The sequence below is a fragment of the Arctopsyche grandis genome, chromosome 4 (genome assembly GCF_051622035.1).
Source record: "Arctopsyche grandis isolate Sample6627 chromosome 4, ASM5162203v2, whole genome shotgun sequence".
In the NCBI taxonomy this organism is placed as follows: domain Eukaryota; kingdom Metazoa; phylum Arthropoda; class Insecta; order Trichoptera; family Hydropsychidae; genus Arctopsyche; species Arctopsyche grandis.
Window position 1 is genome coordinate 30035979 of NC_135358.1, and position 27694 is coordinate 30063672.

At 31.3% G+C, this 27694-nt stretch overlaps 1 protein-coding gene across 4 annotated transcripts in view; it reads left to right on the top strand.

Moving 5' to 3' along the window:
* The window catches only part of LOC143911028 (uncharacterized), a 440832-nt gene that overhangs the window by 384914 nt on the left and 28224 nt on the right, over positions 1 to 27694 (top strand). For all 4 annotated transcript variants that reach the window (XM_077429735.1, XM_077429737.1, XM_077429736.1 and 1 more), the window contains 5 exons: positions 32 to 178; positions 1686 to 1883; positions 24881 to 25051; positions 26665 to 26782; positions 26907 to 27020. In XM_077429735.1, the coding sequence (XP_077285861.1) occupies positions 32 to 178; positions 1686 to 1883; positions 24881 to 25051; positions 26665 to 26782; positions 26907 to 27020 (748 nt within the window). The remainder of the gene's footprint in view (positions 1 to 31; positions 179 to 1685; positions 1884 to 24880; positions 25052 to 26664; positions 26783 to 26906; positions 27021 to 27694) is intronic.

The following is a 27694-nucleotide window of genomic DNA, read 5'->3' on the forward strand; positions in this document are numbered from 1 at the left end:
TTATATTAAACCAAACTGAATTTGTCCACAGCAAATATTCGGCGAGGGATATGGACCTCCGGGGCAATGTAGTTGCAATATGACCCAACTATTACAATCTTTCACGATGCCGGAAACCCTGCAAGGACCTCCTGGACCACCTGGAGCAGACGGAAGGACAGGCGGTCCTGGTCTCACCGTAAGTCTAATTAAGAAGTTGTCGATTTTGTTCAAATTCAGCCTCTCTCTGATGAATTGTGTTTACATGGACTTTTCCCGTGTCGAGTATTCGGGGATGTTCGACGTGTAAACACGGCACGTGGGTATTTTGAAGCGACCCGACCGAACGATGGTAATTTGACCGATTCTCTCGTGGCCTGCTGGGTTAATTCGACCCCGTGGTCCGTTTGGCCAAACCCTAAATGAGCTAAGTGCGTATACAAATACGAAAGCGACATGTCGGGATCAAAGATGAAAATTTTGAATCGTTTCATTCGAATGTTTCATGTGGAAAAACGCATATGTACATACGTACATATGTTGAACGAAAGAAGATGACTTAATGGATTTTTCAGTTTATTAATTTTAATGTTTTGAGAATGATTTTTTGATTTAAATCCATTCTTGTTGATCTACACATATAAATTTAAATTAATGTCTGTTTGTCTGCCTGTCTCGTATATGCTCCGAAACCACTCAAACGAATACGATGGAACTTTCAAAATTTGTTGTATACATGTCCAGGAAGCTTACTGTAAAAAAACCGCCCTAAAATGGGAACGGAAACGGGAAAAACGGGAATTTCAAATGTTTTCGCATTGCGACCTATGTTATTCAGGTAAAATAAACAAATAATTGAATAATTTCAAATGTGCTCGATGTCACAAATGGGAACGGGAACGAGAACGAGAATTGCATGCGTTAATACGGGTATTCCATTCAATTGGGAAATCTTGGGTAGATTTTTGACAGATCTGTTCATTTGATAAATACTTTTTTTTATACATATGTACATCATTTATTTTGCATACAAATTGATATGATTATAAATTTGGTTGGAGAAATTTCAACTAGGCAAAATAGGCAAATTATTGTATAAAATCTATGCAAAACACAATTGGTCATTGATTGGTGCAACTTGGGTCATTTATCATGCTAATTTTTTATGATTATGAATAATAATTACGGTTTAATTAATAACTATTTTAGAGAAAATAAAGGACATATAAAAAATCATTTTATAACTTAAAAATTGCTTTATAAGTTTATAACATTTAAAATATTAGCATACAAAATTTTGAATTTAAAACAATCATATTTATTATTGAAATTTACCGCTCCGTTAAAAAATATATTGAGATAGAAAACCAATATTTATAAACGTGGTAAGCGAAATATTATCGAAATAAGCTCTTTAACTTACGGAAAAAATGTATAAAAAAAAGTATATTCGACATTTAAAATTCACTAGATAATTAAATATTAATATTTTAAAGCATTTAAAAGTCACAATCAATATTAAAAACAACCGACTATCGATTCCAATACTCACTTTTTGTTATGATTATGATCTCACTGAAACGTCTTTGAAAATATAATTTCACTGTGATATATATTGTGTCAAAAAACAATACAATAAAATATTCGCATTGTGTCTAAAATGTTTGAAAGGATGTGTGCATTGAGGATTTTTTTAATTTTCACAGGGTCAACCGGGAGTACCAGGAGAGCGCGGGGTGATGGGGTTGCGAGGGGAACGTGGGGAAAGGGGGGATACAGGTACTTCGGGTCCCGAGGGCCCCGCTGGTCCTAAGGGCCTGCCGGGCCTGGATGGCAGACCCGGAGTTGCAGGACCCCCTGGACCCCCAGGACCCCCCACCCCCATCGACCACACTTCGTCCGATGTAAGTATTCCTAATAATTACACATTATTCGTAAATATTTAATTTCCACTCTGCGCAGACAATTAACGTAGTTTCCAGAGAGAAAATGTTCAAAAATAAAAATATATGTATATATACATACATATATACGAAACCAGTCAGTGTAAAAAAATAACAAGCGGGCTCGACGCTTTGCCGGTTTTTCGCTGGAAAAAAACGCGGTATCTCAACTTATGATTACCCCCCGGGGAGTAATAAAGCCTATTCTATGGGGTAATGAGATGACGCCGCCGTAAAAATACTGGTTTTTCGCTCTCTCGAAACTAAGTGCAGATTGAGAAGCGTTTTACTGAAAAAAAAAATTAAATCTAAATTTATATTCGCTATGTATTTTTAATATTTCTATACATAGTGTATTTACATTTTATGTGACTTTATTATTATTGCTGTGTATTATTATGCTTTTCCGTTCAGTGAAATTTTTATGTTATATAATAAGCATTTTTCTATATATTTTATTTTTCTATACAAAATATTGAGTTGATACATAATGGGGGCACAGAGATGGGGCGATTTTATTTTTTTGCAATTTGTTGGACAATTTATCACTTGTAGACTTTTCGTGCAGACTTTTTGGACTCAAAAATCTAGTGGGAAATAGTACGAAGCAGGTCTTTCAAGAACTGAAAATAATTTTTTGATCCAATGTTTACAAAGACCTTTTATGCAATTTTTTATTCAATTTTAAATATTTTACGGTAGTTTCGATAAATTATCCAACTGAAGTTAAATGATCTTGAAAAATTGCTAAATATAGTAGGCAACCATCTCTACGATCGATAAATCGAGAAAACAATCGCCCCATCTGTTAAGTAAAAAAGCATATTTTTTTTCAATGAAGACGGTTAATTTTTGATAAAAATATCTTATACTCATAAAATATTAAGTCTTTTAAAAGTTAATTCTTCTGTAATAAATTTGTTGAAGAGACTAAACATTTTTTAATTTTAAATAGTATTTAAATTGTTGATTCATTTGAATAAATTAAATTTAAAATATATTAATAGTAAAATAAAATACTTAATTGGGACAAAATTATTGAGATTAATCTGCTTAGAGAAATATCTTTTGCTATCTTTTGACGTTATTTGGTAACAGTTTTAATGGAAAAATGATATTTTTTAAAAATTATGCATCAACATATTATAATATTACATTAAAAAAATCCTGGGGAATTTGTACTTAATAATATAGGTGAAGGTCATGAGTTTAGTTCAAATTGTCATATGAAGAAACTACAAAAAAATATTGAAATAGTTTTTTTTTTTCAAGTATGAAAGCAAGTAAACGAAAGATGAATACGGTTATGAATGTTGATGATTTGGTACTAGAATTCCAATTTATAAAATTAATTCTAATAAAATTCATTCTACACGAGGTTCACTGTTCGTCCCACAGACACGAAAACAAAATAACCCTCTTCAGAACGCACAAGTATCTATATATTATATAAAAATAATAAATCTTTCAGCAAGGACAAAAGAAACTTGCAATATTTTTCTCCGTTTGCGAGTAGGTATTATAAATCTTTATTTTTTTTTTATTTTTTGCTGTCGTACGAAGGACATTTCCAGTCGAATCCACAGTGATATCTTTTTCAAACAACAGCCATCAAGGAACCACTTTTGTTTCATTTGCGAACTTCGATACCCTCAAGTTCGCATCAATCTTACAACACCTGCATGTTATATCCCCGATACCCGAGAGTGAATTTACCACACCCATATCTGAATAAAAAGGAAAGGAAAAGAACCTCCATAGCCACGTACATATGTACATGCAAACGCATACCGAGGTGTAAAATACTACTTCGAAGTGTTCGTATGTTAAAATACTTTTTTACGTAATATGTAGAATTATCCATTATCACTTTCTTTTGATGTTTCGATCAATATCTCACCAATCGTCTTGGGAATTGTATATTCAATTTAAATTTGATGACTGTTTTGTTTGTGTTGAATTTTGTATGTGTCGAATACATTTAGCAGATCGAACGTTGCGTCAATTTTTTTGTTTATGAAAATTCAATTTGCGAACACAAATATATACACATACACACTAGTTTATCATTTAATATACATACATTGCGTTTTTCCGTCTGAAAAGTAAATTCTGTATTTCCATTTATATTTCTACAATTTTTTCATATACATTTTAGTGTGAAAAAGTAGATACATATTTTTTAATAACATCCTCTTGATGATTTCGATCTACAGTTCAGCACGTTTGGTTGTCATCACAGTTTTTAAAATGCAAAGCACTCTGGTACCGGTCGAACATTCCATATGCAATTTTGCGGATAATAGCAACGTTTCGGTGCTTCGAAACCTAGTTTACTAACGAGAATACAACCCCTGCAACCCACTTCTGTACTATGCGTATAAACTGACGCTGTGCAGTATATCGGGAAACTTTCGCAACTATGTACTTTCACAACAACATCGAAATTATTATATTATAATGCAATCCGAGCAGTATAATATCGTGGATTTCGCATAATGTTTGCATTGTTTTAATAACAACATGCGTTTTTTTTCCGTATGAAATTCCATGCAAGGTTGATTTGAATTGCTTGCCCAAGCGTCAAAATTAGGCATATTCGACAAATTCCTGGAAAATTTATAGCAAATAAAATTTATTCGTTCGTGTCGTGATCGTGTACAGACGTTGATTACGTGTGTGGCGATTTGGACAACGAAATTGTAACAATTAAAAAATTAAAAATAAATTTGTAATATATAATTATGTGTACGTTCTAAGTGTATAATAATGGCATCAGAACGCATAAGTGAAGTAATAACAATTGAAAAAAAAATTATGGACATTTTGACCACAAAAACTAACAGTATATCAAATGACAATAAGACATTTTTAATTACATCAGTAAAAAAATTAGTTGAATATATTTGTGAAAATGAAAATAATGATAAGGAACAATTTTTGGATGTAATATGTGAATTAAGAAGTGAATTTAAAAATTTGAAAAACAATATACAAAAAGACATAAATATAATAAAAACCAACAGTGAATTAAACATTTTAAAAAGTGTAAATAAGAGTGAAAATAGTTTAAGTTATGCAAATGCACTTAAGAAGAATAATAAAGACATAACAATAATTGTTCCGAAAAAAATCCAAGAAACGGACAAAACAAAGGAAGAATGCAAAAGTTTAATAAAACCCAAGGAACTAAAAATAGGAATACAAGGGGTTAAAAAAATCGGTAAAGGGGGCATTGCTGTAACGTGTAACAGTGCACAGGATAGTATTAAATTAATAAAAGAAGTAGAAAATAAATTAGGGGAGAATTATAATGTTAAAAGAGGGGAATTAAAAAATCCCAAAATTAAAATTGTAGATATGTCGGAGGAACTTACAAGTGAACAGTTGGCTGAGTGTTTGATGAATCAAAATCAAGAAGTTATAAATGATGGTGAACTGAAGGTGTTAAAAATATGGAAAAGTAGAAAAAATAATAAATATAATGCGATAGTGGAAGTAGATTGCAATACATTTAAAAGATTTATTGAAGATGGAAAAGTAAATATAAATTGGGATAGATGTAGGGTTTTTGAAGAAATTAATATTCTAAGATGTCTAAATTGTTACGGATTTAATCACAAAGCGGTGGATTGTAGAAACAAGGTGACATGTGCGAAATGTGGAGAAGAAGGGCACAAAAGCGAGGGATGTAACAATAAAATAATAAAATGTAATAATTGCTTTAAAAGTAATAATAAATTAAAATTAAATTTGAACACAAATCACGGACCGTTGGACACTAAGTGCAGTGTATATAAAAGAAATATAGAATTAATGAGAAATAGAATTAAGTATAATAATATATAGCAACCACCAAAAGGTATCGGTATAAATGTACAAAGTTTTTTTGCTCACAAGGATGAGGTTTGGAGTTTAACTGTAAGTCAAAAACCATTATTTATAGGTTTAAGTGAAACGCATGTAACTAGTGATTTTGAAGATTTTGAGCTGAATATAGATGGATATTGTGTTTTGAGATGTGACTCTAATTCTAGACATACGGGTGGGGTACTATTGTATTTAAGGGATGATTTAAGTTACGGTAATGTAATAGTTAATAAGGTTGATGGTGAGTTTTGGACAATTGGTGTGGATCTGCTTGTGAATGGAGTTACTGTGTTTTTGCTAGTAATTTACCGCTCTCCGAATGGTAGAAGTGGAAGATTTCTTAAATTTTTAGAAGAATTGAGTGAAAGAAGTATAGATGTGAGTAAAAATATAATTATGTTTGGGGACTGGAATTTTAATTGGTTACAGACAGAAGAATTTTATGTAAAAAAGTTGAGAAATTGGGTAAATGAATTGGGTTTTAAACAAAAAGTGACGGAAGCAACGAGAGTGAATAATTTATCAAGCTCTCTCATTGATTTGGTTATAACAAATATAATGGATCTGCGGTGTGAGGTGAAAGATGTACCGAAAATAGGAGACCATTCTATTGTCAACATGTTTTTGGGACAGCGGTTTAGTAACGGAGGACTTAAAAATATGCAGGTGACTGAAAGAGAAAACATTGATTATCAATTGATGAATGAATTGTTAAAGGAGTGTGTATGGGGAAAGGATGGTGATAGTGTGAATGAAATGTGGGAGATAATGTATCGTAATATAACATATTCTAAAAGTAAATGCGTAAAAACCACAAGAATCATGCATAAGCATAAGCTGAAACCTTGGTTTACCAAGGAAGTAAAGGAAAGCTTAGTTGATAAGAATGTTAGTTATAAAAGATATAAAATTATTAAGGCTATGGATGGAATCCAATTAGAAAAGGCTTGGTTAGAGTATAAAAGAAAGAGGAATAAATGTGTGAATGTTTTACGTAATGCGAAGAGGGATTGGCATGAAAGAAATATTGATGGTGCAAAAAAAGATCCCACAAAAATGTGGCGAATAATTAAAACTTTGATTTCCGGGGGAAAAAATGTTTCTTTGAATGAATTAGAAGTCGAGGGAGTAGTATATAATGATAAAGAGGATATGGTTGAAAGATTGAATGAGTTTTACATCAATAGTGTGAATGATATAGTTAATTCAATACAAACAAGGCATAATAGTGTGAATGATGATATTAATTTGGGTTTAAATAAGTTTGAAAGGTTTAAATTAGTGGAAATGGAGGGATTAAATGGTGTATTGAAGGGCATGAAATCAGTTTCTAGTATGGATGGATTGACTCTAGATATTTTAATCAACACTTGGGACATGGTTGGACCTCAGTTACTGAAATTAATAAATGAATCGTTAGAAGTGGGATCCGTCCCGGATGCATGGAAGGTGTCTACTATTGTACCGGTACCAAAGGTTACGGGCACACATAAAGCCAGTGAAATGAGGCCCATCAATATGTTACCAATTGTTGAGAAGATGCTGGAGGAAATCGTTATGATTCAATTGAAAGAGTTCATTAGTATAAATGATTGTTTGGTTGTGGAACAGTCTGGATTTAGAGTGAAACATTCAACAGAAACCGCTATCCAATTGGTGGTTTCTGATTGGATGGAGACGATGGATGAATCTAGCATGGTTGTTGGAGCAGTTTTTCTAGATTTTAAGCGAGCGTTCGAGACAGTAGATAGGAATATTTTATTACAAAAATTATATAAGTTAGGAATAAATGGTATAGTATTAAAGTGGCTTCAATCATACTTAAATAATAGAAGGCAAAGAGTAAAAATTGATAAGGTGTTATCCTCTGAATTTGTAACACCTCATGGAGTGCCGCAAGGGTCCAAATTGGGACCCTTATTATTTATATTATATATAAACGATATTGTTAAGGTAATTAAGATGTGTAAAATACATTTGTTTGCAGATGATACATTGATATATATAATTGGAAAGAATGTTGATGTAATGTCTGAGATTTTAAATATAGAATTAAATTATGTGAATGACTGGTTGTGTGAAAATAAATTAAAGTTGAATGTGAATAAAACAAAAATGATGTGGTTGAATGGTAAAAATAAAAATATATTGAATGAAATTAGAATTGATGATAAGTTAATTGAAAAAGTTGAAAATATAAAATACTTAGGTGTATACATAGATTCAGGACTAAATTTTAAAATGCACGCTGACTATATAATAAAAAAAATGGCTAGAAAAGTTGGTGTATTATGTAGATTAAGAAATATTTTAAGTAAAAAAAGTAAAATTTTAGTGTTTAATTCAATTGTCTTGCCACATGTGGTTTATTGTGCCACTGTGCTTAATTTTTTTAGTGGCCAAGATTTAGAAAAAATGCAAAAAATACAGAATAAAGCTATGAGAGCTATTTTGAATGTGAGTAGATTTAAGAGTATTGGAAGTATGTTAGATGAATTAGGATGGATGAGTATTAGAATTAGTCTAAATATTAGTACATTGTCTTTTGTTTATAAGTTAGATCATAAGTTATTACCTAAGTATTTTGATGATTATATAATAAGGAATAGAGATAAACATAGTTTTTATACTAGAAATAAGGACAAACTAGTTGTAAGTAGAGTAAGAAAGAATAAGACGGCTGGGGGTGTTTTTCACAGGGGTGTGCTCATGTATAATGCCCTCCCTGAGTGCGTCAGGTCTGCTAAAAACATGGATGCATTCCTGCGAGGTGCGAAGAGACACCTCTGTGAGGGACAGTACATATAAGTTAATTATAAATTTTAGAGTTAAGTATAATAATTAAGATGTATTTTTTTTTTTTTTTTTTTTAAATTAGCTTGATAGCTAAAATATATATAAATAAATAAAAATAAATAATTTAAATCGGGAACCAATTTAGCTTTGCACAACCAAAGGAGCGTATACATAATGTGCACGTGTGCACTTTAAACAAGCAAACATCACGATCGTGACTCATTATGCAATCGATATTTTAAACTTATTTCTATAAATATGTCTAAACTACATGGATGAATTTATCTCTGATCGGAAACAGCGTTTCTCACGTGGAATTATCTGTAGAAACGCTGTTGAATTTAGAAGTACGAATAAAAATAAACAGTTTTCTTTAAGATTGGCCACATTTAAATCGTCCAGTGACCGCACTTCGGGATCACTGTATCTAGTATAATATAAGACGGTTTTTACAATGTGATAAAAAAATGAAATTGCTTCACTCATTGCGTTACGAAGTTGAATCAAGTTTTTTGCGTTACGAAGTTGAATCGAGTGTTTGTTATACATGTAGGTAGTTTACAAGAAAACAGGACCGGGAACGGGAACGAGGACGGCTCAAAGTGCAATTTTCTGGTTTGCAAACGTCGGATACAGGCAATTATCCATAAATACACACGAGTCAAAGATAGTTTCAGCACTTTAGATTGCATGTCTACAGACTTGGTCGTTTTTAATTCTAAACGTCAATCAAAAGCCTGAAGCTCCTTAAATAGCCACTAAGTACATATTTGAACGTATGATTAAATTTTAAAGTATTGTATTGTAGTATGGAGCCCAGCTTTTAACCCTCCCTCACCAAAGTGGGGTATGCAAGTGCCCTAATTTTTACGTTTTTCGTAATAACTATGTGGTTTTCAAAGCTATACACCCTATATTTCTTGTATTCCTAGAAAGAACTACAAGAAATTTGTTTTAATAGATTTTGTATGATTTAGAAAAGGGGTACATCGTAAAAAATACATTTATACATTTCTACGTTCCAAAGTATGATTTAAAGGCGGTAGCGACAAGTCATGTTATTGATTGTTGGCTTGCATATTCTTGTTGATCGATGAATCAATGCAAGAGAAAAAGACAGATATATTTTCGTCGCTTTTTGCGCGTGGCTATTGAGTCATGCAGTTGCCTTTTGTCCTTACCTATGTACGTTTGCGTGTTGATGCTTGTCATTATTTTCTAATACAAAAATACTAAAAAATGTGCTATTATTATTAAATGATTAATAAGATATACATATAATTAACCCATTTGTATTCAGAAAAACTATATTTTGATCAAAAAATACTGGGGTCTTACTCAACGCCGGTTCGGGACACTCGTTCTGTCTTGACGCTCCTTCAAAGGTTAAATTAACATTTTATTATACTATATACATACATATTAGGTCTTCCAGGCCGGCTTAAACCGAAACCGAAAAACCGGCTTTTTGACGATCTTTCAAAAACCCGAAAACCGGTTTTTTTGGCTCTATCAATCGGCTTTTTAAGGTTTCCTTTAATAAATGATTTTTTTCTTCAAAACTAACAATTATGAATTTCAAATTTCAATAAAAGATCAAAATAAATTTGTATTGGATCTAAACTTTTTTAGGGAATAGGCCTATATTTCTTTGAACAACAAAAAAAGGTACGGCACTTAGCGGTGGCTTTGAGATATAGCAATGGACGAAGACCAGGTCATAAACGAATAAAATATTATTAAAGGCAGTTTCAATAATCTACACAAGGCCTTTCAGAATTTCAGCAAATTGGGTTTTCCATAATTTGTAGTTTTTGCGCGTTCTTCTTCTTGATAGTAAGTAGCTTATCTTAATGATTTAATTATTTGTGCGTATTCAGGATCTGCCATTTTACGGCTGTGATATTTGTAATAATAATATATACATACATATGTAATAATGATCTTATGAAAGTTCATAATGTTTATAACTCATTTTAATTTATAAGCAATTATTTTTTTGCATATTCAAATATATATTTATAATTTTTTTTTTCGATATAAAAATTTAAAACCTTAAAAAATCTTAATTTTCTGAAACTGGTGAAATCCGGTCAACCGACTTTTTATTTGTAAAAAAATCGAAAACCGGCTTTTTAATTCGGGCAGTTTTTTGGAACCCCTACATACATATTTATTTGGGTAAGCGAAGAAATAAATTTTGGTCGATTATATTGTGTAATATATGTATGTATATACGAGCATGCAACAAAGTCACTTCATCATATGCGAGAAACGTTCTGAAAATATATAAAAGAGACATTTCATGTTGATGTAAAAAGATGTTGCTTTGTTACAAAGTGTAATGTGTACGTTTTGCTCCTATGTAAGGTATGTACATACATATATATGTATATGTTTGAATGTGTTTAAAATTTCAACGTGAATGCTACAATGTAACCTCATATGTATATTATAACTTTGATAACTTCCAATTCTGACATTTCCTTTCGAATAATACTATCTGATACAAAATTGTTTTCTCAACAAACGCTTAATAATCTTATATTCGCATCTTATTATTTTTGTAAGCATTGTACAGAATGAGCCAAAATAAATAATTCGATTTATGAAAATTATTTAGAGATATATACATAAGCAGTACATATGTATGCCCAAATATCCCATATTGGGTTATAAATCTTTATAAATAGTGTATCTTATACATTAAATTAATTACCCAGATTATATAGAACATTTTATAATTTAAATATTTCTATTCGGTTGGGTGAATAATAAGATATTGACGAGACAAATTGCATAATCAATTATTTATTTATTTATTTACGTTTAATTTTAGACTATTGTGGCATTACAGGAGTCCCTAATGCGCCATAATGGTCGAAATAAAAACATATATATATGTATGTACATATATACCTACACAGAAAAAAATATATTTATACATAATCATAAAAAACTAAAGCATTATAATAATAGCAGATAAAGTAAATATATCCAATAATCAAATACAAAGTAGGGAATGTCTTGCGTCTACAGCTAGTACCAATATATAAGAACCAGCCGCAAATACAAAACATCCCTGCGATGCCCAAATGGAAGCAAAAATATCAAAATTCCACTCATACATCACATTCAATTATGAAATTAATGATGAGCGCAGGGTACCAGACAAATAAGTTAAAATAGTCTCCGAAAACCTACATATGTACACTCACTAAGATGGAAAATATCACATTCAGGCTCAGCAGCAACAATTTCATTCAGAAATTATTGGTTAGCTCTTGGAATAGGAGCCATTCGATAAAGAGCTGTACGGGCATCACTTACTTTGACTTACTTTGTACGACACAAGTATTAACTTGTGAATTTACTATAATATTATACATTTAGTAACAAATATAATACATTTCGATTACAAATGTATATATGTAATATAAATATATATGTATAATATCGATATTCCGTCTGTCTGTCTCTCTATTTGAGATAACGCTCGCCGTACTATAATAGTCGTTTCGATTCGACAAACATATGTACGTCACAGCTAAACCACTGTCAAAACGTATATACGAATACAATAACAAAATAAAAAACTTCTATATATGTACATATATATATATACTATTTGCTACCAAAGTTTCCTCTTGGTAGAGAATTGACCGCCATCTATTGAAAATTTATTTAATTAATTAATTTTTCTATTGGTGATTTATATTGTTTACATGTAGGTAGGGTAGGTATTTTTTACCTTTTTTTACATATTAAATAATTAAATTAAACATATTTAAAAGGTATTTGAAAAAAATTCGACCGCGTGCGGATCGAACCGACACATTTATTTTTATTTTATTTTTATTTAATAATTTAATATGCCAACACCCATGCGACGATATGTCATCGGGTACAACACTTGTGTAATATAAAAGTGCCAAGTCATTGTGAGGACATTAACGCATTTGTCATTAGGACGAATAAGAAAATAGACTTGGTATATAATACGTATACGGTTGACAATTCCTGCTGATAGAATGATCCTTACTCGTATTATATTATATGAAGAAATTCTCAGACGATTCCACACACACGGAAATTGCGATCAAATATTAACTCGGCGAATTCAACTCAAATTATCTCCAACAAGAAACCGCGCATTTGGCGAAAATTATCCGTATCTTTCCATTTTTTTATCAAATTTTATTTTATTTTTATTAATGTCAGTCACGAATCGAATTCAAAACTTGTGGTTTGCGGTCCGCGACACGCGGTGACAGATTCGCTTGGACCGTTCGATCTGCGAGATCCGTTTCCGGTTTTAATTGATGTGAGCACAAAATGGCCGACCGTCTCGTTGTCGGTTGCTTTGTTCAGCGAAAAGCTACCGATTCCGGTCGATTGCTGAGTTTGAATTTGGCGAAACAGCAACGTGCTCTCCTCGTTTACGGTTCGTCCCTTACAACGAAGATTTGCATACAGACGAGCTTTCGCGCAAAAGCTCCGACGCTCTTGCATGAAAACCGCACATATCGAAGAAATGTATACATTTTTTTCTGCTGAACCCGTCTCGTTTTGTATTTTAATTTTTAATTAAACAAAGGACGACACATCCAACCGTCCTATTAATATGGGCACATATTAATAGGACGGTCAAATATTTGTTCGATATCAGATATCTGATAACAGCTCAAGAATAATACACGATAATTCCAGAAATTTAACTCGATTACATATAAAATCAGAATATACATATATGGAGAAGTACCATGAATTCATGGCCATTCGCGATTGCCAGTCTATGTTAACCTTTGAAGGACAGAGCGACGAGATCGAACGAGTATCCCTAACCGGAGTTGAGTAAGACCCCAGTATTTTTTAATCGAAATACAGCTTTTCTCAATACAAATGGGTTCAATATATATCTTATTAATCATTTTATACATCAACATAAAAAAATTTAAGTCCTATAGCATGCTTTTGACTATTTTTGTATTAAAAAATAACGACAAGCATCAACACGCAAACTCACATAGGTAAGGCCAACAGGCAACTGCATGACTCAATAGCCACGTGCCAAAAGCGACGAAAATATAGCTGTCTCTTTCTCTCGCATTAATTCATCGATCAACAAGAATATGCAAGCAAACATATCCTTTAAATCATACTTTGAAACGTAGAAATGTATAAATGTATTTTTTACGATGTACCCCTTTTCTAAATCATACAAAATCTAATAAAACAAATTTCTTGTAGTTCATTCTAGGAATACAAGAAATATAGGGTGTATAGCTTTGAAAAACACATACATAGTAAGAAAAACGTAAAAATTGGGGCACTTGCATACCCTACTTCGGCGAAGGTGGTTTAAATAGTGTCACAGAAATAAATATTGTTTTTTAACAATGGCAACACTGCAAAACTTTCCACTTGATCTGTGATCATTGGACTTGTACTAAAAGTGTTTTTTTTTCTGTTTTCTGCTGAAGGAAATAACTTAACTTACTCAATTAATGTGTAATACTTTGAGAACGTCATTATATACCTCAGTTATCAATGAATGAGCTCTGTAAGTTTATTTTCTCTAAACTGTGTGAATATTTTTTTTATTTTTATGTTATTTCTCAAAAAGTACTATTTCCTTGAAAGGGCCATTCAATGTTTCCACGAAAGGGACGGTTCTTTCACGGAAAAGTACTTACATGATATTTTATTTTATAATTTTCACAATCGCTTAATTGAATTATTTTAAGATATTATTTTATTAGTAATATCTACATATTTCGTATTTTAGACACAAAATGTCGAAAATAATAAGAAATGCTCTTAAAGAAATCCTGGAAAAAAATCAAGGCATCCCGCTTTTTAAATTCGGTTTTCTTTAATATTTCTATTCTCTCAGATTTTGAATCAATCAAGTTTTTTAAAATTTTGTTCTTTTTACATTTCAATAAATATTATGATCAAAATTTAAAATAAATTGATATTTTAATGATATTGTTTTAAAATTTTACCGATAAATATAAATTAGGTAGAACGAAAATATGACCTTCTAAACGAAACACAAATTTTTCACATATAATTTTAATGGCTCTTTCATGGGAGCCAATGGCTCTTTCATGGAGGGCTTTCCATGAAAGGGATAAAATTAATGTTTTTTAAAATTTTATGCATACTAAACCGCAAGAACAATTTATGATGTTTTTTTTTATCAATTTCCTTTCCTAAAGGTTCTTTTTATGTTTTGTTAATATATATTTCAATTTTCGATTGATTAAACAAGATTCAATTCGTAAAAATGGCTCTTTCGTGATACTTCTCCCTTACATATGTATATAGTTTTATTTTTAAATTTATTTTATAAATTAAGAATTCTATCTTAATTTCAATTAATCACTTGTATTGACGAAATATTCAAATTTACATTTTATTTTAATTTCGAAAATTTTGCTATATAATTTTTTTTTAATCATGAATCTCAATCAAAACTCTTTATGATCAAACACCACTGATGCTCATTTACATGAAATTTGAATAGTAATTAAATTTAATTAGATTCTAAACGTATTTGACTCTTTCAACGTCATATTGAATGGCAATCGTTTGGCGAATGTTCTCGCACCTGTCGCCATTTACTCGAGGCCTAACCCTTATCCTGCGTCTAGTTGTCGGTTTGTATATATTCTTTCCTGTATAAATCATGGTATTTTGACACAATTGCCGGCCGCAGAGCGCCAATAGAGGTGAAGAAAAGTTTCTTGTATAAATGATGCCCCAACATTTGGCATTGACAGGTGTTTTCCTTTTCCCTTTGTGATCCCCCCATACAAACGTCCGAGTGTTTCCTTTGCCCTTTGATCACATTACGAGTTGTGTTTTTAGCAAGAAAAACATTCACCATATATAAGTATGTGTTCTTATAAATCCACCGCTTGCGGGAGATGTTTTTCTTGTTAAAAACACATTTCAACGATGCGCGAAATTTTCAAAAATCGGTACGTACATGTTTAATTCGTAAGTTTTCAACCCCCGCAACTCTTTACAACACTCGAATTAGAAATTTATTCTCGTTAGGTTTATTTTTGAAACCATTCATCTTAAAAGTCCGTATATTTTAATAACAAATTTTCAAGGAGAATTAAATGTGAAATTTATCTCTGTTAAGTCGAAAATTGTCATTTTTATCTATTTATATACATTATGTATACTTAACTTTGTAAAATGGTACTCCAACTTAAGCTCTAGACGGATTTTGGAAAGGCTTGAAGCCCAGAATTGAAGGACTGCCATACAAACACGCCCGTATAACTCTGGGCACGTGTTTTTCCACTAAGCTTTTAAATATAGAACCGTCAAATTGGAAGGAATTGGAATCGTTTGAAAGTATTAAGAAAGAGCATGCCATATAAAAATACCCGAGCAACGCCGGGCAATTGTATTAGTTCGCTGTACAATTCCATGGCGTGTACTATAGAGCCACCAATTATATTTTGAAAAAAACCTTTGTAGATTTGTTTTTCAAATTTTATTCACCTGAGTAGTGCCGGGCAAAGTCTGAAAATGCCCAGCTTTCCTAAGCAAGGAATTTATAAATATAAACATTTTTCTTTGATTGATTTCAAACTATCTACATACATATGTATGTACATACATACATTAGATGACTTCTCAAGTCCTTATCGAATTCATCTCATCGATAATCCTTTCTTCCGTACCAAGTGGTCTGATTTGATTTGCAACATTTTTGCAAATTCGATAATATTATATTGAAATATTTTATTTCAAGCGTTCACATTTGCATATTGAAAAATCAATATTGAAAATTTTATTTATATACGATCTGATAAGTATTCAGAACGAATTTAAAATTGTTTTCAATTAATTTCTACTCATTTGCTTAGTTAATCTAGAAATTCGAGAGCTTTAAAATTAAACTGTCTGAAATATGGTTTCAATTATAATTAATATTTAATATTGTGATGTATTGCGAAGTAATTATCCCATAATTTCATTTCTGAAAGTAATTGGCCCTTCCTCAAAGACCAGTGGTGCTGTAATTAATAACAATTCTTCAGCACACCCTTCTCGATATTACTCTTGCTGAGAATGTTAATAAGTGCATATTTTTTTCGTTGACATTTTTGATGAACTTTTCTTCCGGTGGTGGATTTTTACACTGATTAAATGTGAACAGGGTGATAAGAGGGGGTAGATTTCCACCACCTTCCGGGTAATACACACTTCAAGGGACCTGTCAGTTCAAACACCGTCTTCAAAATGATAAATTGATTTCTTGTCGATCGCTCTAAAGAGACTGAAAAGCTCTGCCCGGCCTAACAAAACATTTTCCACGTCCTCGTACAATAATAATAAAAATAAAATACGTATATTTTTTGCACGTACGTATTACATACGATGATAAATTGGTATCAGTGCAAATTCAGCGAGCTTATCCTCGTAATATTTATATCGAGTTATAAAATATTTTATCGCACTTATTTGCGATGCGTAACCAGGTTTTTGAGTTTTTCCCGATAATCCCTCTCGTACAATTTGAACGGAAAATATTCATAGACGGTTTTACAAGAATATTCAATCGTTTTGATCGTGCTCAAATACGGTTGTCGCATTCCACGTGAGTTTTGCCATATTTCTAAAAGTTATATTTTCGTATTTTCGAGGATGTATTACAGTTGAAATTCGAATTTATTGATATATTTTTTTCATACGTGTACTATATTCAAAAGAATAATTATTATATTACGTACTTATATTTCATTGAAATATTGCTTTATTTTTTGTTTATTATATGAATTTTTTCTCACTTTTTAAAAAAATATTTCATATTCATATTACACAATATGAATATGAAATATTTTAAATTATGAAATACACAATTTAATACATAAATGTCGTGCTTTATATAAAATTAATCTAAGTAGCTTTGTACATTTATTTCTGTGTATCAATAGATGTTTATTTATAGATAAACATCTATTAGTAGGTATAATTAAATGATATTTTATCAAATATCATTTAATTATACCTACATTTTTGTAATAGATGATTTTTAAAGTATGAATAAACATTAAAACGTTTAAATATTTAAAACAACATACGCAATACAAATTATTAAGAAACACAGATGTGAGACTCTCAATTTACCGGTTATTACAGCTTGCGATTCAGGTTAATATTATTATAAGTACATACATAAAATTGCATTAAAAAATTTAATAGATATCCACATACATACAATATAATATATTGGAATGGTCCTCATTTTGTATACAAAAACTTTTTTACAGTTTTAAATTAACTACTAATAAAAAGTTCCGTCTATTTTTTTTATTTTAGACATTTTTACTACATATTAAATTATAATATATCCCAATCATAAATAAACAATTGTTTTTTCCTCGAAACACCAATTTTTATTTTTATTTTATAACTTAATATGCCATAACCTATGCGATGATATTTCATCGGGAACAACACTAGTACATTATAATTTCGCTTAATATAATTTTACTATCAAAAATTGTATTATTCTAAAATAAAAACTTATGTAAGTCATCAGACATACATATGTATCATTAACCTTACATGTATCCCTTAAGAACATGATTATATGTACTTTCCTTGTTTTAAACACTTTTAAACTATTTCAAATATAGGAGAGTGGATGATCAAAAGCTTATTTTCTGTGGAATACATCCTAGAAATGAGTGTGTTAAGATATAATCTATATATATAAAAATGAATGTCTATTTGTCTATCTGTCCCGTATAGCCTCCTAAACCACCCAACCGATTACGATGGAACTTTCAAGATTTGTTGTATGCATGTCCGGGAAGCTTATTGTAAAAAAAAATCGCCCAAAAATGGTAACGGAAACGAGAAAACCGGGAATGAGTGTCATTACAACGCAATAATTTCAAATGTTTTCGCGTCGCGACCTGCGTTGTTAGGGTAAAATAAACAAGCAATGGAATAATTTCAAATGTGTTCGCTTCCTGCATTTTTCCGACAAATGGGAACGAGAACGGGAACGGGTTATTTTGGCACTGCAACGCATGCCGGCTTCAGATAGTATAGCAGGATTTCTTAAACTATGTTCCGCGGAACACCAGTGTTCCGCTAAACCTGAATAGATGTTCCACGAAAATTTGGATACGTTTTATACACTGCAACACATTTAAAGATCTTCTACTTCATATTGAAAGGCGAGTGATGATCAATCTCCATTGATATTTAAATTAAATTTCAAAGTAGATAAAGAAGTTGCCAAAGTATTTTTAAAACACCTACAAAACTTGAAAACAACTCGCTTGCAATATTTTTGGAACACTAGTAAGGACGATTCCTGGGTTCGGAATCCATTTTCCGTGACAGCTAAACTAGTAAGTAGGCTTAAGCGCAAGTGACTATGAAAATCTAAATGATCTGATTTGAAACAAAAATACAAAGATAAGCCTTTAAATTATTTATGGCTGAGTTTGTCAGAATAGTACCCCAATTTTTCAAAATAAACTACTATTTTTTCACTTCCAATTTCTACAACCTATTTATCCGAAGCGAGATTTTCTTATTATGCTGCAACGAAGTCAAAGTGCAGGAATAGGCTTGACGTCACACCAGATATTAGAATGCAACTTACCAATATTATGCCTGATATCAAGATGATATGCAATTCATGGACTTACAATCATCAAAGTCATTAAGTGCTTTATTTATTCATATTGTATTGTTATTTTGTATTTAAAAATAATTACTAAATAAATAATGTTTTTAATAACATTTTTTTTTAATTTATACTAGTAGTAATTAAAAAATAAGCTATGTAAGTGTCCTGAAAAATTTCCGGGCTTGCGAAGTGTTCCATTGCAGAAAAAGTTGGGGAAACCCTGTATAAATATAGTATTAGATATCTATCTACATATATATGTATGTACATAATACAATGGCTATTCATTTCGCATTTGAAATTTGATAGGATAATCTTTAAATCTCATATCAACATTATAAATAGAAAAGGTTCAACTCTACAAAGGTTCTAATTCATCCAACGTTAATTACACACATCAACTATTCGAAGATTTATATACAAATTAATCTTCATACACGATTTCGCGAGTGAAATGTACAATATAAGGGAGGCTTGTCATTATTAGGCGCAATTATCGAACGTAAAAGGGTTAGCGGAGCAAAGGGCGAGAGCACAGGGAGGGGGTGTCAAAACTCGTGGGCGGGAAACTGTACGGTGAGCCACGATGACCCGGAAAAGCTCCGGTGGGCGGATTTTATGGTCGTTAGCGGATATTTGGCTAACAAAAGACCGACGGCCTTTGTCCCCGGTACAATTTCTACCACGAGCCGTCTCGAAATCCGGCGAGTAAGCATCGATCATTAATCCCCCCATCCGGTACGTGTAATTGATACAAAATCGCGGGTCGTTAGCCACTCGAATGGTTGTCGATCAATGGCTGTTCCAAAATAAATAAAAAAGTATTAAAAAGCAAAAAAGAAACAGCCTCTGTTGCTGCTGTTGACGTTTTGAGCCCCGTTTATTACGAGGCATTAATCGAAAGCTCCCCTCACTACACACGTTGTGTTTCATGTTTTTTTTTTTTTTTCATTTACTTCTGCAACATCCATTTTGCATGTTTACATATTCTCAATCTATACAATATACACTTTATCTTGATGCAAATTGATTTACGGGTGGTTTAAAATTTTGAGCCGTTTTATCGGATCGAATGGTCGCATGACGTGTGTACATATCGTCGACATACATAGAAATTTAATTTGATGTAAATTAATCGGCAAATTTTGTAAAATTGAATTATTAATGACATTATATGTAATTATTCATATTCTTATATGTATGTTCGGGCAGAATTTAGTTTCTTCCATTCGAAGTTCAATTAAAAGTTTTGTCGAATTTTTACTTACTTTATCATCAATACAATACATATACATATACGAAATAAAAAAATAGCCTTGTAAAAAAAAGTTTTTTAAAAACAGACCTCTTTTTTAGTTTTGTATATAATATTAAGATATATAAATTATTATTTTGAATAAAAATTTCAATGATTTTATTTTACTACCGCCATCTATGTATAAAACTTAAGAATACATAGACGTCACCCAGATTTCGAATTCGCAAACTTCAAACGCGTTTTAAACGATATTTTATCTCTATCGTAATGGTGGAGGATCCATTTACTTATATTGATGACCCAAATGAGTGAAAACGATCGGATATGAGGCAAATTTTTTCCTGAATTGTAATCGTAAGTGAAACGTAAAGGAGGTTTGTAAAAATACGGATGTGATCAACTCATTACTTTATCTATGTATTTGAGGAATATAAGAAGGTCACAAAACAAAATTCGATATTCAACCGTACAGACGCATTAAGACATACCAGCAGCATTATGAAATACTAATAGCTATGAATGCATTTTCCATACAAATTGAGCGCAAATATATGGAAACTTGCACAAGACAAAAGTTCCACTTCCGGCTGTCGGATTTTGTTCAAATGTTTTTAATTACTTAAAATCACTATCATTATTATACACATTAAACATCAAGAATATAAAAATAATTTAAAAGGTCAAAATAAAATAATAAAATATTGTTTTAAAAAAAAAATACTACTTTACGAATTCTGACCAAAATATTATCAGCTCTAATTTAGTACATAAAAAATATAAATATAAATTTTTAATTTGATACGTTCAGGGGTGTGGACAGAATAGAGGCCACCTCATTTTTGACCTATGTATCTAAGAGGAAAAAATCCCACTTCCGGTTTATTAAATCTAATGATTTTTTTTTTTTTTATCACATTGGTACAATAGTTATACTTGAATTTTTTCGCGAAGAGCACACATATTTAAGGTGTCGAAAAAATCTAACAAGAGTAAACTGTCACTTCCGGTTGACAGATACTTACCAAATTTCATATATTATATAACTTGGTATTAAGCTTAAACTTATAGATATGAAATTTCAGTTCAATAAATCAAAAGGTTTCTGAGAAAAACATAAAAAACCTCGATTCTCTAGAGTAAAAGTACTACTTCCGGTTCAGGTAAAAATATTCAAAATATTCACCACTATTCCTCGCTGTATGAATATATTTATAATTATTTACTTTTGGAAAATTAAATAAATATTTTCATACAATATTCAAAGAAACTTTTCTCGTTATGATTTATTCAAAATACGTATACTTTTTATGAGTGAAAGGTTTTAATAAATAAATAGAAAAATACGGATGTTAAACGGAGAAAAATATTTCAAGTTTTGTTATTTTGTATCTAACAAAAGCACATATAATACAAATATTATTATAGTACATTCGGCAAAGCTTGATTCCCTTTTTATTTTCATTTTATACGATTTGTACAGTAATCCAATTTAACGATAACAACATTATTTATATAACGTTGAGCCTTCTCAAATTAAGTGGTTCCATTATTTTTACAGGCCGTGTTTGTATTTATTGAATCAATACGTTTATATTTGTTTTCCCTCCGACTTATTACAAGTGCACCTTTTTTCGGCAACAGTCGAACATACACACACACATAATAAATTCATATCGTTTCAGTATTCAGTTTTGTTTTTTAATTAAATCGTGTAATGAAAATTTTTTTGTACATGCATTCACATGATTTTTCTCATTTTCACGCCGTCGATTTTCTTTAGCCAAGTTGGAAACCTAGAGGGATATTCAAGGTTAGTAACATAATTGTATGCGATCACGAGGAAAAACCCCCCAAACACACAAACACACAAAAGGTACAGTATATATATGGGTATAAAACAAACCAGCTCGGTATATACGAATGTATACATGCTGCGTCGATTAATTAGAAACGCGAAAGTTTTCCCGTGCTCGACAGCGAATTGAAGTATTTTCGACAAAGTCGATGTTAATTAAACAAGCGCCAGTTGGCTGACATTAAGACTACAAAGAGAGCCTAAAGAGGATAATGTGTGTGTAAAAGAAGCCACACCAAAAGCTGGAATTAGGATCGTTCCCTACAAATTAATCGCCTTCGACCTGTAAGTAAAGTGGGACGTTTGTAAATTGCGAACTATATTATTACACATATGTGTGTGTACCCATATATTGGGTAGATGTGTCTATGTTGGTGTATGAATTGAACGAAATTCGTTATCTTGGTGCAAGAAATGTCAATCAGACGTGAAACTCTATGGTCGAAGAGCACAAAAGCAATTCATCGGGAATTTAATTACGAGCACGGCAATCTGTATCGCACAAACGCTATATATATATGTATATATATATATATATATATATATATATATATATATATATATATATATATATATAGATAGCCCTTTCTATTACAATACATACGCTAGTTGTGTGCACGGCACCGGAAAACTGAAGGTTCTCAAATATTAGACGGGTTTTTTCGCTTGCTATTTTGTGTGCTCGATCAAAAGAGATTTATTTATACTTTGTAAATTTTAAATTTACCTTATAGTTGAATTTTAAGCGTTTAATAAATTCCGTTTGTAGACATTCCGCTTTCTACAAGTTAAACATTTAATTTTTTTAACGAGTTCGTATCTTCAAAAAGTCACCGGTTTATTTGTTCGATCGATGGAGAGGTTCAAAGTTTAAATCTTGACGGAAAAAAAATGTTCGGTTTTCTTTGCAGTTTCGAGTGTTTTCTCACAGATGTTTGTATAATATTGTATAAACAAATCATCAACTTTACAGTATTTTTATACAAATAAAACAGAAAACGGATAAAAATCTTCAAATTTATAATATTTGTTTTAGTTCTTTTTAATAAAAAAATTTAAATAGCAAACGCTAATTAAAATCAACGGTGCCACTTTAGTTTGCGGTTTACCTTTACATATCTACTTTAGTATGCGATCTAACTTCACGTTTTTACTTTAATATGCGGTCTCACTGTTTCGGTTCTCGCGTGAGACAGTGAGACTGAATAATACCGAACCTAACAACCTAATCTTAAATGAATAGGGCCAACCCTAACTTAGCCTAACCTAACCTGATCCTTAAATAAATAGGTGTTGGCTTAGATATGTTTTTTTTTTTTGTGAAAATATTGATGAAATAAAACTTTAAAAAAAGATATCTTGTCACACGATATCTTGGATATCTTGTCAAAGATATCTTGTCACAAAGATATCTTGGCTCTACAGCTCGTTGCTACAATCAAAAATAGTTGACTGCAATTCAAAGGTAGATCGAATGCTAAGGTAGACCGCATATTAAAGTGACACCAAATAAACTTATTTTATTTTCTCAATATTATATATTGCTCTAAGAATAGTATATTTTCTTTAATAGAAACATTTTTGAAATGAATTTAAAGGAATTAAAATGAAAAATTGCTTGGTCGATTACATTTAATATGAAAAAACGTTTTAGGCATCAAAGCATTTGATTAAATCTAAAATAAAGCAAAGGCTTGAATTAAAAGATTTGATAGACGATTTTTTCAAATTTTCACTGTTCCAACACGTATGCATGTATAATATATGTATTTATGTAGTGAACTTATTGCGGTATTTATTCAATAATTTCCCGTTGATGATTTTAATGTTATAAAAAGGAATTAATTCGTACTTTGGAATGATTCAATTCAATAAATTAACCAAAATTTTATTGAAACATCTCAACAGCAAAGTAAGTTGAAATTTGAAAATGCTTACAAGAACCTCTCTATAAAAATAAAAATAAAAACGTCATAATCTTGCCAGAACCTGTTGAAATACTCAAAATAATTGAGAATATAAAGTAATTCTATAGAAGTTAATTAAAAAATCAATGAAAATTAATTTTGTATTTATATAATATATGTACATAATATTACGCACTACTGCTACGATTCTGCTGATTTAAATTTAATTTTAACTTCGTTGCAAATTTAACAAACATAGACATTTGAATGTACATAAATATAATACAATACAATATAAATAAATTATTGGCCAATCGTTGGTGAAGAAACCTAACAGAAAAAGAAATCAAATATATGTACATATATGAAATAAATTACACGCTGACGTGAATATTTATCAATTTTCCTCGAATGGGATGTAATCAAACAACGGTTAATTTATCTCATTTGGCCAAACGAGTCGTTAAGCCATCGCCTATGGGTCTGTTTTGTTCGTTTGCGACACAAACGCGTTTGGCTCTCCAGTGACCCATGGCCTGGTAGCGACCCACAATTATCGAATCAAATTAACCATTGGCAAATGTCCCACAGGAGTCCGTCTTTGGCACCGGATTTGAGTCCGGAGTACGAAGGCCCGGAACCCCAGGGCCTAAGGGCGAACCTGGTCCTATGGGAACGCAAGGCCTGCAGGGCGAGAAAGGCTTCACCGGACACAAGGGTGAGAGAGGAGAGTCTGGACAAAAAGGACACAAAGGAGACAGGGTAAGATATATAAAATATAACTATACAGATTTCTTCTTCACTTTCGACTGTGTATTGTTGCCCTTCATGCAAAGTATGTACTATGTATATAGGTTTAAATGTCATTCATCCGATCATCGTATTGACTCGGAAATCTACTATGTACCTCTTCCTCGTAGTCCTTACAAATATTTAATCGTCAACCTTTACAATGACAGCAATCTGTGCAAACAATTGTAAAATTTGCTTATGGCAAACATTGTTCGGTTCCAAGCTATTTCAAATTGTATGCTTGTATTAGATTGCTTTGGCTTTCATATTAGTATATTAATTTTATTTTTCTGATTATAAATATTGATTAATAGACCCACAAACATAATCTGAATGTGTTTTAATGTGATGTGATTTATTTTTCATCGAATCCATTTTATCAAATAATAAAATATGTTAATTTATATACATATGTATGTAGGTATAATGTATTCCTCTTTTAGTGCTTCACAGTTTTTAACGCAAAATTTTAAAGCATGAATCAATATTACTAATAACTACATAACTGGCTTAAAATTCGATATGCTATTTTCTTTAGAATATTTTCGCTTTTATACTGTCACATCATTATATACATATATATACTACACATCAAACGATAAATAAAAACCTTAAATATGGAGAAAAATAATCCTTGTCATATTCATTTTGACCATTTAAGCTACAAAATTAAAATCGCACAATGCTTAAAAGGCGAAAAATCAACAGCTAAAAGCATTATTATGTATACCAAAAAAATCATATTCATACCGAGTTACGATGAATTAGTCAGTTTTTAAAATCCCTTATTAATTTTTCGAAATGTTTTCCCTTGTCTTTTATAGACAACAAATTAAATGGACAGTATTTTAATAAATTTCGATAAGTATATAAACCAGTTTTCGGCCAGTATTTTACTAACAAAATGGTCAGTATTATATTAATAAATGTCATTATCAATAACAAATAAACATTTAAAAAATACTAAAAATCTGACGTACATTCGCCAGAATAAATAGCAATGCCTGTTGAATGGAATTGTCTATCGAGATCATATCAAAATTATGTTGATACCAACTAAAAAGTAATATTGGCCTTTCGTCAAAATAAAACTTACCATTTCGCATTAATACTGACCATTTATGTTTAAATTCTGACCATTTAATATAAATAATAACTTATATTATTTATACGCATACCTTGTATGTACATATATTGAAAAATACTGACCGTTTAATAACTGGCTTTCAATTTAAATACTGATAAAAATAGATTAAAATACTTACCAGTAAAATACAAACCTTTTTTATACAACAATCCAATCAATCTATTCCTACAAATTTTAGCTATTTTTCCATATCACTTTGCTTATTTCTACTACGCATTGTGTGTAGACCCAAATAAAGCTTAATTCGTTTTGTGAATTGTCAGAGATTATTTAATGACATTTTTTTCTACCACGAGTTCGAAAATCCATTGTTGCAAATCGAAACCCATCCCAAGCCATGACGCAACCCATCCCATTCAATCGATGTTTCATTCAAATCACTCAATGAAAATCCATTCAGATGAATACGTGTGAACATTTTTTTATGACTTTACAGGGTCACCAGGGTCCAGTAGGACCTTCGGGGTTGAAGGGCGATATAGGCCCTCTGGGAATCGACGGTTTGCCCGGAATACCGGGAGCTAATGGCAGACCAGCAGAGAAAGGAGAGAAAGGTGCGTGTAAATCTTTCACATTGAGAAAATTCGATACACACATAACGTCAAAGATTGAGAAATGGCCGAGTCTCTTGTGTGCAATATGAATTCGTTTTTAATTTGTAATCGGGTGTGATTACAGGTGAACGAGGTCTCGAAGGTAAGACGGGTCCTCCCGGCCCTCCAGGTCCAATAAGCGTGGGATACACAAGTGACGAGGGTGATCTCATGGGCTCTGGATTCGGCTCCAATACAGGTATATTATACAATACAATCTCTTTTGAAATGTTATAATATGTGGTCAACCTGCTGTCGTGCAAATTTACAGCAGTATAAACCAGCCATATGCACTCTAAGCAAAGACGATCGCTGAATTGTGCAAATATACAGATAAACGTCGATAAATATAAACACATACATATATATTATTATATTAAATTGCGAGTTCAAAATGTTTCAACGAAATCGTTACGTTCAACTAAACGTAATAATATGCATAACAAAAGAGAAAATTTTCCATTAGAATTGTCACTAATTGAGAATAATTAAATTTCTTAACGCTTTACTGCTCCGAAATTAATCTAATAAATTTCCAATGTATAATCATTTTTAACTTTGTATCTTATATACATATTGTGCGGATTCGTTCCCGTTTACCCTCAACCTCCCCCCCCCACACCCCCAACCCACCCCCGGATTCGCTCTAATTCGAAATCCAATTATAAGAAGACTTATCTTCCGATACGTTCTGTATGAATATTCGATTTATAAGTTCTGGAACTCGGTCGCGTGTGACAGGATATCTCAACTTATGTATGTACATATATACATATACCAATAGATAGTTACTCTCATTATATTCAAATTTCAAAATAATTACTAACATTGTGCGAGAAGTATAATACTTGTTTTACAAAATATATAATTTGT